This window comes from Leucoraja erinacea, chromosome 9 (assembly GCF_028641065.1).
Source record: "Leucoraja erinacea ecotype New England chromosome 9, Leri_hhj_1, whole genome shotgun sequence".
Taxonomy (NCBI): domain Eukaryota; kingdom Metazoa; phylum Chordata; class Chondrichthyes; order Rajiformes; family Rajidae; genus Leucoraja; species Leucoraja erinaceus.
The window spans coordinates 46,818,257-46,836,229 of record NC_073385.1 but is presented as its reverse complement, the minus strand read 5'-3'; the positions used below and the strand labels follow the sequence as shown (position 1 = coordinate 46,836,229).

General features: G+C 40.5%; 1 protein-coding gene across 3 annotated transcripts in view; it reads right to left on the bottom strand.

The window, feature by feature from the left end:
- ryr3 (ryanodine receptor 3) overlaps positions 1-17,973 on the bottom strand; it is a 324,483-nt gene that overhangs the window by 7,799 nt on the left and 298,711 nt on the right. For all 3 annotated transcript variants that reach the window (XM_055640726.1, XM_055640727.1, XM_055640728.1), the window contains 9 exons: positions 16,322-16,403; positions 14,473-15,773; positions 14,318-14,367; positions 14,051-14,219; positions 9,913-9,999; positions 6,815-6,991; positions 3,982-4,112; positions 2,517-2,559; positions 1,237-1,364 (listed from right to left, as the gene is read on the bottom strand). In XM_055640726.1, the coding sequence (XP_055496701.1) occupies positions 1,237-1,364; positions 2,517-2,559; positions 3,982-4,112; positions 6,815-6,991; positions 9,913-9,999; positions 14,051-14,219; positions 14,318-14,367; positions 14,473-15,773; positions 16,322-16,403 (2,168 nt within the window). The remainder of the gene's footprint in view (positions 1-1,236; positions 1,365-2,516; positions 2,560-3,981; positions 4,113-6,814; positions 6,992-9,912; positions 10,000-14,050; positions 14,220-14,317; positions 14,368-14,472; positions 15,774-16,321; positions 16,404-17,973) is intronic.

Below are 17,973 nucleotides of genomic sequence, written 5' to 3'. Positions count from 1 at the left end.
TGGGGGCTATGGGTGAGTGGTGGATTATTGTATTGGGGGAACGAATGAGTGTTGGAAAGGGGTTGCGTTGGGTGAACGGGTGAGTGGTGGATTATTGCGTTGGGGACGGGGCCAAATGGGTCCCACTTGGTCTAGTATATATATAACTAAAAGTCTTGTATGTATGTATGTTCCCGAAATACAGTCAAAACGGGACACGATAGCGCAACAATTTAGGGGTGCCTTACCATTCGCCTGCGGTGTGCAGTATCAAGTTTCATTCTATTTTACAAAGTAATTTGCTTTATATTCTGAACGGAACGAGTTTCAACGCAACGTCGCGCCTGCGCAGTGCTCTCCCACTTGCCTGGCCCATCAGCCGCGTGTGTACTTAACTGGCCTGGCAACTGGGACCCTAGCAGTGGCGTGCCGGCGCAGTGCACTCTCACTTGTCGGGCCTGCCAGCCTCGCCTGTGCAGTTGGGGGAGGGTTGCCGGGCCCAGTGCCATTTTCAGATCACCATTTTGATATAGCACTTCTGTAATAACTGAACTTCTCGAGGATCTCTGGCGTCACAGCGGGGACCCAACGGTATATATAGTAAAGTAAGATATAGGAGCAGAATTAAGCCATTCTGCTTATCGTGTCTACTCCACCAGTTGATCATGGTTGATCTATTTTTCCTTCTCATACCCAATGTCTTGGCCTCCTAAGACGTCTGTGACAATGAATTCCACAGATTCACCACTCTGGCTAAAGAAATTCCTCCTCATCTCCATTCTAATGGTATATTATTTTATTCTGAGGCTGTGCCCTCTGGTTTTAGGCATCTACAGACTATGCAATAACATAAGACAGTTAATTTGTGCAACATCCATTTAAAATAGAATGACTGAATAATGTTTTTATTTTGCACGAATGTGTTTGAAAAAACTAACTGAAAGCTCTCTGAACTGATTAGGTCAGGCAGCATCTGTGGAGGAAATGCACAGATGACGTTTCAGATTGGGACCCTTCTTCAGATTTCTTCTGTCCATTCCCTCCATAGTTGCTAGCTGACTTGCTGAGTTCCTCCACCAGTTTGTTTTTTGCTCAAGATTCCAGCATCTGCAGTTTCCCGTATTTCTGAGATGAAAGCTCTGCAGTCTTAATCAAATTATGCATACATTTGCAAGCTTTATGAAAATATTTTCAGCTACATTTTGATTCCTTCTCCTTGAGGTGGAGTTAAACAATAGGGGTTTAAAAATCACTCACCAGGACACCAGTGTCGCTTCTCGCTCTGGGGCCTCTTCAATGGGACTAAAATCTAAAGAACTTTTGTCCACACCCAGGAGCTCACCAATACGTTCAACTCCATAAAGGTCGCCATACTTATTAATAACCTGAAAGAAAGCAAAGGTCATAAACTTCTGTGCAAATAGTCTATTGTAATTTCAACAAACAGAAATGAATTAATATTATATCAAAATGGCCCATGGTACTTCATTACTTCGTAGTAGAGAAGGAGCAGTTTCTACAAACAAAAGGGTGTAAAGCAGAGAAACTTAACCAACTTCAACTGTTGAAGTATGTTAACCAGAGAAACTGGGTAGGACTCAGGTAAAAACAACTGCTGGAGGAACTCAGTGGATTATCCATAGAGGGAATGGGCAGATGTTTCAGATTAGGGCCCTTCTACAGACTGATGTAGTAGAGAGGTGACAGTTGAGAAAGACAGGTAGAGAGAAGTTGTGGGACAAGAACTAGCAAGCGATAAGTGGCTTCAAGTATATTGGGCATTCCATAACTTTACACTACCTTGAGATTTACAAGCCTTTCAAAAAGATTCATTTAGTGTATCTGTCTGCTATGGGTCAGCCACTTATGGCAATAATCCTGCATTTATCATTTTGCTTTACCTTGGCTGAGCTGTACTCATTTGGAGGGCCGTCAAAGACATTATTGCAGCTACGTTCCACTTCTCCTTTCAGGAATGTTGCAACAAGGATTGATTGAAGTTTTATTAGATGCCCTGTCACATGGCATTACCACATGCTTCTCTTCAGTGGAAGATGGAGCAGTGTAAGGACTAAGAACAGATCTTTGATACTAAATTTAGAACGCTGTGCCGATTCGCCATTCAAGTCTCAGAGGAGATGGTACAGGGGAAATGTAAGGGTCAGAGAAATTAGCTATATTCTCAATTGACATTTCATTGTGACACTGTGTGTGCTGCTGCTTTTTGTATGAGATATGAAATTGATGCAGAAAGCACATTCCGTCAGGTGGAAGTTAAAAGATTTTGCAGAACTATTTGGTGCAGGGAGTCTTTGTGACATATTGACTGTCAATGCTCCCTCAACAACCACCATCAAATAAAGAGTAATTGTTAGTTTGTCTCCTCGCTGTTTATGAAACACCATGGTTTGTAAAATGACATAAGTCATTTATAATAAGGATGATTGTACAATGTAACTCATTCAGTATATTTGAAGCTATGATTAATACTACGTAAATAGTATGCAACTGTTAGTGAGTTTGTCAATATTGCTTACCTTTCTTTTGACAAACTTGTCCCAGTAATTATTAGGGAAAGATCTGTAATCATATAGGAAATTGTTGGTTCATTAACCTTTGTGTCATTCAACTGAGGTCTAGTTTCTATTAACTATTTAAATTCAATGCACACTCACTACCACCCATCAGAAGTAAAATTCACTTTGTGATGGGAAAAACTAGTGACATGATTTTGGTTGAGATTTTGTACACCCACTGAAGACAAAATAAAGGAAAATTGGATAATGTGTATGAAGGCATAGTATTTGGTTGATAAACACATTAAAACATTTAAATACCTAAAAGGAAATGATATTAGCTACAACAAATTTCATAGGAATTTACAAGCAGTGATGGGCTTTAAAAACACAAGGTCTAAATAAGAAGAATAAAAAATGCTGCATTAAAATAAAGTGCTGGGGGAATTAGAGGGTCAGACAGCATCAGACAGATTGATGATGCGGGGGTGGTGGTGGGTAAACTGATAGACAGAGGTGGGGATTAGGAAAAACCTAACAATTGGGCGGGGGGGGCTGACTAAGGAGACAAGAGGGTGTCAGCTAAGGAAAGACGAGGAAATGTGAAATGTAAAGCTGGAGGGAGGGATATAGGTAAAATGAGATTGAGTGAGGGTAAAAAAGGGATAAATCTGGGATGAGGATGGGAGATAAGCGTAAGGAACAGGGAAATTGAGCACAAGAAAGAGGGGAAATGAGCAGGATGACTAGGGTGGTGAGTGATGGTGGGGAAAATGTGTGTACATCAGGGTGGGGGCAAGTTGCTAGGGCAAATATTGCTTCAAATTGGTATATTCAATGTTCATACTGTTAGGTTCCAGGCTACCCAAGCGGCATATGAAGCGTTGTTCTGGATTACAGTAGTGTAGTGAGGAGCACTTGCCACAAGTTGTTGGGAAACGAATCACCATATTAATACAGACAGTAGTACTTTTTTCAACAAGTTCATGGATACAGACATAGTAGTTCAGAAAACATTGAGATAGGGCCCCCAGTGTATGGATCTGTGAACTGCGAACGTTATATACTCAGAGACTGAGTATATAACGACTGGTGCATGGTGCATAAGAATGCGCAGGCATTTTCAATGAGTAATACAGAAATGGTTATTCTATGGAGTCATTGGATGTGAATGACCTTTTCTGCTCTGTACTGCTGTGGGAGGAATGACAAGTAGAGAACAGAAGGATGGAAGGAATGATAGAGCATCAACCTCTGCTCTTCTCTGTTCATTGAGTTATGGTGGACATCTGTGAGTGAGCTATCTATCCATCAATTGTTCTGCAGTCCAGAGAGACCAAAAGTAAAGACATTTGATAATACAAAACTCTTAAGAACCACAGCTCTCTTTCCATATTGCAACTGATGAATCCAAATGGACATTACTCATGTTTATGTGTGGACCTACAAACTCCATTTTGTGAATGGTGCTTTTTGTTTTACATACGGCGTGTTGATGACAAGACGATCCCACTGTCCTTTAATGTCATCATCAGACGGCTGCTCTGTTATGTACAGACCATCAAACTCCAGCGTTCTGGCAATTTCCTTTTCACGCTTGAAAACTACAAGAGGGACCTTTGAAGATTTTAAATCAAGAAATCAGTTTCCCGTATACAGTTGCGCAAAGATCTTTGTAATAAAATAATAAGAATTTTTCAGCATAAGCTGCATACATTATTGTAAAATCTAGGCTTTCAACCTTTGGGGTAGTGGAAGATATCATTAGTCAATATTTAGAATTGACGTTATCGCAATAACAACCTGCATTTAGGAAATACCTTTATCGTAAGCATACTGCAATGAAATTGAGAACAGTGAAATTGGTCTAAGTGAAATAAAGAACATTAAGAAAAGTAGCTAATGGAGGTCCCTAAAGATCAAGAGGGTGGTGGGGAGACATAGGGTTTTGGGTACAAATTCAAGATTTGGGGTCTGGAGGCTATCAGTACTGGGGCAAAGAAAAAATAGATGCACAAAGGCTGCAAATAGGAGGAACAAAGTTCTCAGAAGGCTGTTGCAGATTACAGAGATATGAAAGGACAAGAGTGAAGCCAATGATTAAGCTCTTGAAAAGGAATTTTAAAATTGAGATACTAGCATACTGGGAATGTAACCATACAGAGGAGTGTAAGTGGAAGGGGACTGTGCACATTTGTGCATAGATTGCATAAAATCAAATTTAACCAAAGTGACAGAAAAAGGCTGACCAAGAAAGCGTGGGTGCAACAAAACATGGATGAGGGTTTCACCAGCAAGTGGATTACGGCAGGCATGGAGGCAGGTAACATTATTTACATTGAAATAAACAGCATTTTAAATAAAGAAAACTAAGGTTCAGTAGCTCAGTTCAAGTGGTTTGCCATGGTTACGGGGTGGGAAATTGCAACCCGTTTCGACAAATGCAATCAACCTGGCGTGCACAATCAAATAAGATCAAATAGAACAAGCTGTCCTACAACTTTAGGCTGTGCACACCATACGCAAGAAGAAGAAGCCATGGTTACAAATGTATCTTCGAGAACAGCAAGGGAGGGCAATAGAATTCATAAGAGTAATGGCAGGGATGATAGACAAAGGCTTCAGTCTCCCCCATTTTTAAGTGGAAGAAAAAATGGTCTCTTCTGGAACAAATATGGAAATTGAGTTTGATAACAGGCAGTGAACAGGTTAGGTGGAGAGGAATATATAGTTAACATTCCTTATATTTTGCTTTGAGAATGTACAGAAGTGGAGAAAAGGATAGATTTTGGGGGGAATCCAAAGGCAGCAATGGGTAAGTCTGAGGCGAAGCATCATTCTCTGGCTAAGACAAGAATTATAATACTACGGCATATCAAAATATTCCTCCCGTGCAGTGGATGGTGGGATATGGATTATGTGCAAGCAGAATAGAGTTAGTATTGGCAGCATGTTAGGGACATTTATTGTGGGCCGATAGGGCCTAGGCTGTTCTGCTCTATGACCTAAAGGATATGTACTGAACAATGATACTGAAGCAAAAGTTTACAAGAATGCAAGGACTGGCGGTGCTCATGTTCTGAAGGATTTAACTGGATGCTAACCCCTTTGCATCGCAACATATGAGAACACTATTTGTTTTGCTTCTTATTGTTTGTGGTTGAGAGCATCTTTATTATGAATCATGCAAATACCATTTTGCTGCATCCGCTAATCCTAGTAAAAGCCATAGAATCATACAGCAGGGAAACAGGCCCTTTGACCAAATACATCCATGCTGACTAAGATGCCCCATCTAAGCTGGTTCCATTTGCCCTCATTTGGTCTATTCCTCTAAACCTTTCCTATCAGTATACCTGTTTGTGTGTATAAAATGTTGTTATTGTACCTGCGTCAACTATCTCCTCTGGCAGCTCATTCCATATACACACCATCCTCTGAGTAAAAAAAGTTGCCTATCAGGTTGCTATTAAATCTTTTCCCTATTATCTTAAACTTATGTCCTCTGGTTCTTGATTCACCTAGCCTGGGTAAAATAATCTGAAACCTGTGCATTCACCCTATCTATTCCCCACATGATTTTATACACACTTCTGTTAGATCACCTCATAATCTCCAGAAGTTAAAGGAATAAAGTCTTAGCCTGCCCAACTTCTCCCTATAGCACAGGCCCTCAAGTGCTGGCTACATCCTCGTAAATCTTCTACCTGCTCTTTCCAACTTAACAACGTAATTCCTATAGCAGGGTGACAAAAACTGAACACAATACTCTAAGTGCGGCCTCACCAATGTCTTGACAGCTGTAACATAACATCCCAACTTCTATACTCAATACCCAGAAGGCCAATGTACCAAACGACTTCTTGACCACCCTAGCTACCTGTGACGCCACTTTCAGGAAACTATGTACCTGCACTCTTAATTCCCTCTGCTCTACAACCCAGGGCCTTGCCATTCACTGTAAAGGTTGCTATTAAATATTTTCCATTGCTTTGATTTCCCAAAATTCAACACCTTTCACTTATTTGCATTAAACTCCATTAACCATTCCTCAGCCCATTTACCCAACTGATCAAGATCCTACTGTAATTTTCGATAACCAACTTCTCTATCTACAATACCACCCACTTTGGTATCATCAGCAAACTTACTAATTCTGGCTTGTACATTTTCATACAAATCATTGATGTAAACCACAACCAGCAATGGACCCAGCACCACTCCCCGAGGTACACCACTAGTCACATGCCTCAAGTCTGAATGATGTGTTTTTATGATGTTTTTCAAAGTAGGAGAGCTTGAAAGATGTTGTACTATACCTTCAATATGTAGTAGCCAATGATACAAAGCATTGAGATGATTGTGTGAATAAGTGCAAGAAATGTTAGCGTTGGGGCCATGTATCCTGTAGTCTCCTGCAACACGTAGAAATCCACCTTGTCATCATTCCAGAAACTGAAATCCGCTTCTTCTTCATCAGCTGGAGGCTCGGTCACCTTGGAATAGAGAAAAAATATTTCTGGAATGTAAATATTTTTGTTTTGTGGCCAAGCATTTATTGCTTCAAATCCGATAAAAAATTCTGCATTTAATCAAATTAAATTATTCCTGATATTTTAAACTATATAATTTTGTACAATTTTGGTCGCCCAATTATAGGAAGGATGTCAACAAAATAGAGAGAGTACAGAGGAGATTTGCTAGAATGTTGCCTGGGTTTCAACAACTAAGTTACAGAGATAGGTTGAATGTTAGGTCTTTATTCTCTGGAGCGCAGAAGGTTAAGGGGGGACTTGATAGAAGTCATTAAAATGATGAGAGGGATAGACAGAGTTGATGTGGACAAGCTTTTCCCTTTGAGAATAGGGAAGATTCAAACAAGAGGACATGACTTCAGAATTAAGGGACAGAAGATTAGGGGTAACATGAGGGGGAACTTCTTTACTCAGAGAGTGGTAGCGGTGTGGAATGAGCTTCCAGTGGAAGTGGTGGAGGCAGGTTCGTTGGTATCATTTAAAAATAAATTGGATAGGCATATGGATGAGAAGGGAATGGAGAGTTATGGTATGAGTGCAGGCAGGTGGGACTAAGGGAAAAAAAGTTGTTCGGCACGGACTTGTAGGGCCGAGATGGCCTGTTTCCGTGCTGTAATTGTTATATTGTTATATGGTTATAACAACTGAACAGCGCTTTTGTCTGCATTCTGTAAAGGATAAACATGTTTCCATTACCTGAAATTATTTTCATTTAAAAATTCCATTATTGTCTATTCTCCTTATATCACTGCTATGAAAATTCAGTTCCTATTTATAGACATATATTTAATAAAATCGTTCAATGTTCAGGAGATGCTGCCTTCTGTTATTTTGACGTAGAATATAGACCTACAATTTCCTGGATTCATTCTTGCATTGTTGCAGATACTGCATATCGATCAGGACAAATTTGAGGTCTACTATGGGGTATAATGTATTCATATTTTCCAATGGTTGTTATCTAAATGACTTTGTCATAACAATATATGAAGTAGAAGCAAAAGTAGGTGGTCAGCCCTCTTGCCTGCTCCAAAGTGGATGACCTTACATTTTTCCAGACTGTATTCCATCTGCCATGCCCTGACCTTCACATAATTTCTCCATTTTCTCCTGAAGCTACTCTGCCTTGATCTCACCCTGCCACACAGCTTTGTATCATTGGAAAACATGGATCACCTTTTACATTATCAATTCATTAAAATAATTGATATTAATCATGGACAGCTTCATGCGACTCCACAGCAGTCAGAATATCTCAGCCCAAATGTGGCCTGATTATTCCTACTCTCTGTTATCTCTTCATTAACCATGGGTAACCACAGTCATGTCTGATGTAATGTCTTCTCCCACTCTAGAACCATAGGAAAAAGAATAGCTTGTTGCAAACAAATATACATTTGACCCGTAAACCTCCAATCATCTCAGTAAATGTAAGATACAATAATTGTGCTACTAACTAATTAAGTCAACGAATCTTTGGATCAGTCAACAAATCTGGAGTTGAGGAATGGGTCCACACTGACCTGTCGTTTCCAAAAAGGCACCATTTTTTTGTCTGCTCCCAAATTACTTGGATACATAACGTAAAATAATTAATTACAGTATAATCTATGTGAAATTAAGCTTGATTTTCTTCTGAAATGTGTCAGATAATATAATCTTCAGAGATAAAAAAGCCAATTGATAGTAGCATTAAAATATTTAAGTATTCATAAAATATAATATATTGGTGTTATTTAAGAATTATTTGAATTTATATTATGTCATGTTGAATTTCCATTGTCTTGTCATTCAAATTAGCACCTCAATTGTCTGGAAATATAAGGCATACATTTATTCCCTCTTTAAACATTACCAGTCATTAGATGCAGTTATCATTTGGCAAATCCCTATTAATTACTTTTCCGCGAATTCTAGCAGTTAGGAATAGGAATACTTTATTGTCACACGTGACTAGGCACAGTGAAATCCTTTGCTTGCATACACAATGTATACAAATAGCGGCCACCTTCGGCGCTGACAAAAGATCCCCCTTTAGTCCTCGCTCAGCAGTTCCCCCACGCCGGGTCCCCATTGTCCTTTGTCTTTCCCCCCCATGTCCATTGTTCTCCCTCCCACCTCTCTCACGGCAGACCCCCCCAAGCCAGGTCCTACTGTGGGAAGTTCTTCTGTGGGAATTTCAATTACCTGTTCTTTAAGTAGAAGCAAGGAACTACGGATGGACACAAAAATCTGGAGTAACTCAATGGGTCAGACAGAAACTCTAGAGAAAAGGAATGTGAAATTTCAGGTCGACTCGTCCTGAAACATCACCTTTTCCTTTTTTCCAGAGATGCTGTCTGACCCACTGAGTTACTCCAGAGTTTTGTGTCTATCTTCGGTTTAAACCAGCATCTGCAGTTCCTTCCTACACAAGGAACTGCAGATGCTGGTTTTTCCAAACTTAGATACAACATCCCTGGAGAACATAGATGGGTGACGTTTCGGATCGGAAGATCTGAAGGAGGGTCTCGACACGAAATGTTACCTATCCAGATTCTCCAGGGATGCTACCTGACCCACTGAGTTTACTCCAGCATTTTGTGTCTACCTGATCTTTAGCTGATCTTTTGCAATCATGAAGCTCCTTGGTATTGTTGAGACCGAAACTGCTCTATGCTTTAAATTTCATTAGTATTTTCAGCACAAGCACCATTAACCTGCATGATCCAATTCATTTAATCTCCTCTGGTGTTTGATGGGGAGGAACATATTGTTATTGCAATCTTTCTATTCTGCTGAATATGGAACCTTTTCTTACTTTTATACAGTTGCATGTTGTATATATTGCAAAGCACCAGTAATAAGGGCAGCAAAAAAATAAATAATACTCTTTTCTGTACCTTGTAGAAGAGTAGAATGAAATTGATCGCAAATGCCACAAATAGAGCTAGTAACCTCAAATTGTAGAAATTCCTGGCTAGATAATTCTGAAACAAAAGAAAATGATTTTGTGAAGTAACAACATTTAAGCAAAATCACAGGTAAATTTCACTTTGATATTTTAAATGCAATTTCTGTTTTACCAAATCTGAGAGTTTATTTTAAATAATTTCTCCCCATACGAGATGTGCAGTGAAATGAAAGTGGCAATACTATTATAGAAATATTCTATATTAAAGGGAACAATTCTAGAAACCATACTCCTTTAAAATCATAATGCATAATGTCTCTGGGTTCACATTTACTGAATGTAACAGTGGTTAATAATGGATGAATTCATATCTGAAACGTATTGTACAATATAAAATAACTGAGTGAAAAAAAACCTGATAATTGGATTTTCTATCAGCCAGGTGAAATGTGGCTTCAATTTGGGAGACTTTAAATAGACAGCCTTGGTGAAAATGTTAGGTTAAATTAGAACTTGGTCATCTTCCATTGACTCATAAAATAAGTTAAAAGTTGTTAAATTATATGTAAATTAAATTTATCAGCCAACAGAGAACCTACACAGAATATATGCATGCAATTATACAAAATAATTTCCAAATATGTATGACAATATATTCCAATTTTTTACTTCAGCTGCAAAAGAATTGCCATTATATATATGCATGCCTGTCGATCACCCAGCACGGTAGTGCTTTAGAGATGATATCACAGTTTAATTTACAAAATTAATTTCAGAAAGTGGAAGTATATTAAAATAGTGGCACCAATTTAGAATTATTTTGTATACATGCATGCATGTATTTTCTGTAGGTCCCCTGTTGGCTGCTAAATTTCAGTTTAATGTAACCAATTAAATGCAATTAGTTCTGATTTATTAAGATAAAATTACCTTGTAAATATTCACAATGATAATCAAGAAAAGGGCCATCAATTGACCTTGGGTTTTACTTAATGATCATTGTATTATTTTCATCACTTGGGCGATTAAATGATTGCTCATGTCAAGAAATTAGATATTAAAAAAATGACAAACTATGAATGCTCGATGATTTATAACACCATTGATTGTTCTGACATTGTGAAATGCAGAGGGCACAAATGGAGTCAGCTTAAATGTTCAATTTTATTGCTGTCAATAGGTTAAATAGACTGCCCAAGATTCTGATTTATATTTGAAATAGAATTTTAAACATTGTATTTTTCAGCAAACAGGCAGTTGTGGAGCAAAAGAATCACTCACACAAAAAATACTTATTCAATCAATCTTTCACCATTCAAATGGAGGGAAAGACCCACACATTTTATGCTATGATCCAGATTACCCTCTCTCCTTTTGTATAAGGTATGGAACTTTAGACAGCATTTAGAGCTAAAGTATAGAGACCACCAATATACAATGGTTTAGTTTACCTTCAGCCCACCTTGTCCACGTCGATCAACGATCACCCATACACTAGTTCTATCCTGTACACTAGGGACAATTTACATAAGCCAATTAACCTACAAACCTGTACATCTTTGTATTGAGAGAGGAAGCTGGAGAACTCGGAGAAATCCCATGTGGTCACAGGGAGACCGTATAAAATTCTGTACAGACAGCGAGTACCTGGTCCTCTTACCTGGTTGCCTACTGACTCCCACAGCTATCTAGACTACACTTCTTCCCACCCTGCCTCCTGCAAAGACTCTATCCCCTACTCCCAGTTCCTCTGTCAACACCACATCTGCACCCAAAATGAGGTGTTCCGTACCAGGACATCCGAGATGTCCTCATTCTCTGGTAATGGAGGGTTCCCCGTCGGCGAGACAAAACTTAGACTGGGCGATCGCTTTACTGAACACCTTCGCTCAGTCCTCCTGGACCTACTTGATCTCCCAGTTGCCAAACACTTTAATTCTGCTTCCCATTCCCACACTGATCTTTCTATCCTAGGCCTCCTCCATTGTCAGAGTGATGCTAATTACAAATTGGAGGAACAGCATTTCATATTTCGCTTGGGCAGCTTATGAATGAATCTGATTTCTCTAATTTCAAGTGACCCCTACACTCCCTCTGCATCCTTCCCCCACGCAAGTCGCATCAGGTTTCCATTCTCAGCTAGCAAACAGCTGACAATGGCCTGATCCCTTTATCATTGTTACTTTTTTTGCATATATTTCATTCATTTGTTCTATATCTCTCAACATCACTGTCTTTATTGCTCGTTTCCCTTTCTCCTGACTAAGAAGGGTCTTCACCCAAAACATCACCTATTCCTTCTCTCCAGAGATGCTGCCTGTCCTGCTGAGTTACTCCAGCATTTTATGTCTATCTTCAGTTTAAACCAGCGTCTGCAGTTCCTTCTGACCCATTGAGGCTGCCTGACATGTTAAGTATTTCCAGCATTTTGGGTTTATATTTGATATTTGGGCAGACAAATTCTGAGATAAAGGAGGAGGCATTTAAAATAGTGAGTCTATGCTTAGTTAGGGAGATGAATTTTAAGGAGAACCCTAGCAAAAAAGGAGATAAAAATAGACTATGGGCATGGAATATCAAAATGTAGAGCTGAAAGAACTGAAGGATAACTCGCCAACTCACAATGGGACAAATGCAAATGAACAAAAGACCAATCAGGAGAGGAAGATCTTGATGTCAGAAAGTTATAAAAACTCTATGAAGGGAATGTTATGAAAAGGTGTAATCTTGAGGGAATTTATGCACAGGAATAACCATATTGCATTGAAGGTATTAAGAAACTGGGCAGATAAGTAAATTAGTAAGGATAAGTGTGGTGAATTAATGTGGCTTTACATGTGTTGCTGCATAGGTAGCTAAGGTTGTAATCTCAATTTTATGCTGGGTGGGTGGAAGGATCATTGGATTAGTGGAGTCATCGACATCCGCATCCTATAAGAAAACATGCAACTAAGGGGGGTCAGAGAGGGAGGGGGCAGGGGGAGGGAGGGGCAGAGAGGGAGGGAGGGGCAGAGAGGGGGGGGCAGGGGGGGGGGGGGGGGGGGCAGAGAGGGAGGGGGGGGCAGAGAGAGGGGGGGGGCCAGAGGGGGGGGGGGGGGGGAGAGGGCGAGGGGGGGCCGAGGGCGAGGGGGGGGGGCAGAGAGCGAGGGGGGGGCAGAGAGCGAGGGGGGGGGGCAGAGAGCGAGGGGGCATGAGGTAGAGAGGGGGGTGCGAGAGGGGAGGAGGTAGAGGGCGAGGGGGGTAGAGAGGGAGGGGGCAGTAGAGGGGAGGAGGGGAGAGGGGGGGGGTAGAGGGGGGGGGCAAGGGGTAGAGAGGGGGGGGTAGAGGGGGAGAGAGGGGTAGAGAGGGGATGGGGGGCAGAGGGGGATGAGGTAGAGGGGGAAGGGGTAGAGGGGCACCTACCAGAGGTAGGTAGAGGGGGAAGGGGGAGGGGGGAGGGGGAGGGAGGAGGAGTGGAGTGGAGGGGGGAGGGGAAACCCAGGGGGAAGGGGTAGAGGCAGCACCTACCAAGGTGGTAGAGAAGCAGCCTGCCCACCAGGCACCGGGCAGTCTGAGTCTGCGGGAGGAGGGGCATGGACCCAAGCGAGGCTGCGGGTGGGCGGGCATGTCGACCCGAGGACCCCGAGCGAGAGGGTGGCCGATCGTCGACCCAAAGGAGGCTGCGGGCGGACGTGGACTCGAGGGAGGCCGTGGGCGAGCAGGCGTCGATCCCTAGGACCCCAAGGCGGGCGTTGAGCCAGGCTCGGCCCTTTGCAGCAGTCTCCCCACCAGGCGCTGGGCCCAAGCGAGGCTGTGGGCAAGCGTGGACCCGAGCGAGGACAGCACGTAGAGGCATTGTGACATTAGCCAAAGCCGCTCGGTTTTATTTTCAAAGTTATTTCAGATTCTTGAACATTTTGATTAATAACTCGAGAAATAATGACAAATTTTCAGATAAAGCGATTTTTGACTTCACGGCATAAATCTCGGATATGTAAAAATGTTACCGTTTACGCTTTGTTTTTTCGAGAAGATGCGAATCACACACAAACATCCAAGATCAGTTTTATAGTTATATACAAGGATAAGATATGGATATGGCATGGGGCACTAAATACACAACAACATTTTAAAATCTAGTTGCCTACCAGAATCTTGGTTTGGTAAATTTCAAGACCTTCCCAGAAGTTAACTAAGAATGCTTCTGGTTCCTTCTTTGTCTGTCCACGTCGCCTCTTCTTTATTTTTTGCTCTATTTCTTCACTTTCATCTGGTTGTTCTTCTTTGGCTTTGTCCATCTTCTCGCCATCCTCTGTGCTATAAAGCCAACAATGCATCAGAAATCAGAAATGACTTACCGAACAATAACTCACAATGTAAATTTAAGTTATTTTCAACCGCATAAAGACACTTACTCAGCCTTCTCAAACTCGGTTTTACTCTCATTTTTATTCTTCTGTTCAATCTTGAAGTTTCATTCAATGAGCAATGAAAAATAGACCATGAGCTTTATGAAAATTAAAACATTAAATAGACATTTTTGATAAATAAAGTATGTGCTAAAACTGACCTCTGCTTTCTTTTTCTGAGATATTGCTTTTTCAATACTTAGGGGGCCTTCTGCTCCGATAATTTCCGACACATCACCAAGACCTCCGTGTTCGTCACCTGCTTTGCCTCCTTTTTTCATACTCGTACCGAATATATCAGGCATCACCTCAGTTTCACTTTTCTCATCTTGTGCTATAGACTGATGTTCTGCAACAACCCCCAGCTCTGGAGTTTCTGATCTTTCTGATTCGCTCACATCTCCATGAATTCCAAGTTGTGTTGGATCTGGCATGCTGGCTAAAAGGTCTGTGACAGTGATGCTTTTGGCACCTTCAACTAGCCCACCTCCAAACATGGCACTCCACACGATCTGGAAAAATCCTTGTACTATGTTGAAAATAAAGCAAACAAAGCCAATGAACAACATCCAGAAGAAGGAGAAAATTTTCATAATTAACTCCATGGTCGTCATCCTCTTAATGGTTTTGTACTGCCTTCTGATATTTCTAAGTGTGAAAATCTTGAAAAAGTTCAATAAGGCACCTTTGAAATTGTGACACGCTGCCGTAAATGCATTTGAGGGCTGAGCCACCTCCTCATCTTCTTCATCTGGAGGAGACTCCTCTTCATCATCATCAGCTCTCTCAGCTGCATCTGGTTCAGAGATTTCAGATGCTAACTGCATTTCAAATATGGTGTCCTCACAAAAATTCACAAAGAGTTCCATTTTTTCCGATTCCCCGCCTTCATTCACAACGTCAAAGATAAATTGTCTCTTGGATTCCTTGACCTGAGGCTTCTCCCACTGTGTTCTGCTTGATTCGCTGATTTCAAAGTAGACTCTTTCTATGCGCTTTGCTGCACCCATAATCTCAATGCGTCCTAAATAGGGCTCAAAGTATGTGAGGACACTTTGAGCTGGCTGCAAGAATGTCTTTAGACGGATATCATTGGGCATGTGTTCAGATAAATTAGTCAGTAATACAGCTACATTAAAACCGATGTCTTTGGCTGGTTCATGAAAGCGGTCAATAAATTCCATATAGTTAAACATATCATTTTCGTCTGCTTCAACACAAGATAGTAGGAACTCAATTTCTGATTGTGCATATTTCTTCTGACTTTCCAAAGCCTTTTGGAATTCTTTCTTTGAAATCACTCCTTTACCATCTAGATCATGATCTTTGAAGGTATCAGACGTAGTCATATCCTTTAACTTAAGAAACATATCAAAGAACTTGAGTATCATTTCCACATTGCTGGAAGATTCAACCAGTGTGTCCACCATCTGTTTGCCAATGGTTCCATTTACAACATTCCCTAAGATTGTAAAGAGAATATTAATTATATCTGAATGCAAAGAATGCATTTCAAAGATATTCTTGTGAGGATATATCTTGAAAGTCAACTTACATAAACATGATGCAAACTATTTATTTCAGAAAAAATATTCACTTCTCCAGGTTGATTTTCTTGAAAAAAAGGTGCATATCTATATTAAAACCATTAACTCAAAACAAAATCTAAATGGGAAGAGTTGTTTTTAGAAAAAAAAAATCGTGCTTCAATTTGGGTCACAGCAGCAAATGAAGTAGGATAAGTGAGTGAACAGGAAGCAAGGTGCAATCAGGATGATCCACCAAAGTAATTTTACTCATCATTAAATCTGGTGAAGCATTTGAAATGCACAGAACAACTCAATGATAATGGAATAAAACTTTTTAGAGATATAAAGTCTGATGCAAATATCTGAAAAAATTGCCATTTGACAGTTGGAAATATTCACAGCATTAGCTAAACATGTTGCTATTATTAGATCCGATTCTAATTAATCCTCTCAAGCTTCATAACATCTAAACAATATTCACCTTCCAACAATGACAACAGCATCACCACCATATCTTGCTGTAAATCCAATAACTCTTTGAGCAACTCAATCTGGCTTGAATCCTGAAAACAAAAGAACAGATTTGAAGTTTTTGTTTGTTGATTATTATACAACAGAAAGGATATAAGCCTTCAGCAATTTAGTTATCTTTAATAATTTGAAATGACACATAAAGGCCAAGAGATGAGAATGGTAGCTTGGGATCCAAAATCTATCAAAATATTTCAGTATCACTGCATTTTAACATAAATAAACACTCAAACCCTAGATGAAGATTGTGTTAAAAACTGTCAATCTAAAACAATCGGCAGGAGAAACCAAACCAATCTTGACAGTTGTTGCTTCAGATAAATACAAATATAGATCTCTAAATATACTTGTCTTACTAAACTACCACTTAAAGTAGAAAATAATCTGAATGCTATGTGGGCAGTATCTCTTAACTTGCTATTCTGAAGTAATTCAGCATTGCCTAGCCATGGCCCGGATGACCAGGGGCTTAGAAGGTTTAATGAGAGCGACGAGATGCGGAGAAGAGTTAAAATTCCCGTGTTCCTGGTGGAAAGGTTAACTAATCTCAACCATCCAGTTTTTTTCCAACTAGAAATGATAAACTGTTTTACACAGTACTTGTGATGGATGAATTTATTGTACTTAGAGCTTGAATGTTTTTGATTCAGCCGCTAAACCCCAAGAATAAGACCTACAGGGTCAGCTGAGGGGGGGGGGGGGGGGGGGGGGGGGGGTAGGTAGATGGTTGGACAAAATCCAGAGATAAAAAGACAGGTGTGAGACATAAGGATTGAAAAATTGCGAATTGTGAAGCTAGAGGAAGAAATGTAAGCGGAAGTGGAGGGCAAAGGGAGAAATAGGTATGACTTCATGTGGGAGGGGGGTGTTTGGCAGGGTGTTTTTGGTTAGTTACCTAAAATTGGAGAATTCAATGTTAATGCTGTTGGTTTGTAAGTCTCCCAAGTGGAATACGAGGTCTTGCTCTTCCAATTTGTGCCCAACCTCACTCTGGCAATGGAGGGGGCCCAGAAAATTTAGTATGGGAATGGAAAGTTATCAACCGAGAGATCCAGTAGGTCTTTGTGGACTGAACACAGGTGTTTGGTGCAACAGTCGCCGTGGTCACATGTGGACTGTGTGCTTATAATAAAGACTTGTACTGATTAGGCAATGTACTCCAGAGCCTTTCACAGGAACATTATCAAATAAAATTTGATATCAATGTATGCAAGGAGCCATTCAGGTTAACAAACAACAGATTTGTCAAAGAACCAGTGTGTGTAAAGAGTGTCTTAAGAGTAGTAGAGGAGTGAAGAGGTTAGGGAAGGAGCCCCATAACCTAGTGTTTTGGCGCTAAAGGCACAGGTACCAGTGGCGGAACAATTAAATCTTAAGTAAAGAAGCCAGAACTGGAGGCACACAGATATCGCCTCAAAGGCATTTCTGCCCTCACCTGCAGCTAATGTACCACTTAGTTAAAAATAATAGTAACACAATGAGCTTCATCATTACTTGAGAACAATTTCTGTCCCATAAACAACACATGACTGTAAATGGTGGAGTGGGAAATCCACCTACTGTACCTCAGACTCCAGTGAAGTGTCGTACTAACCAGATTTA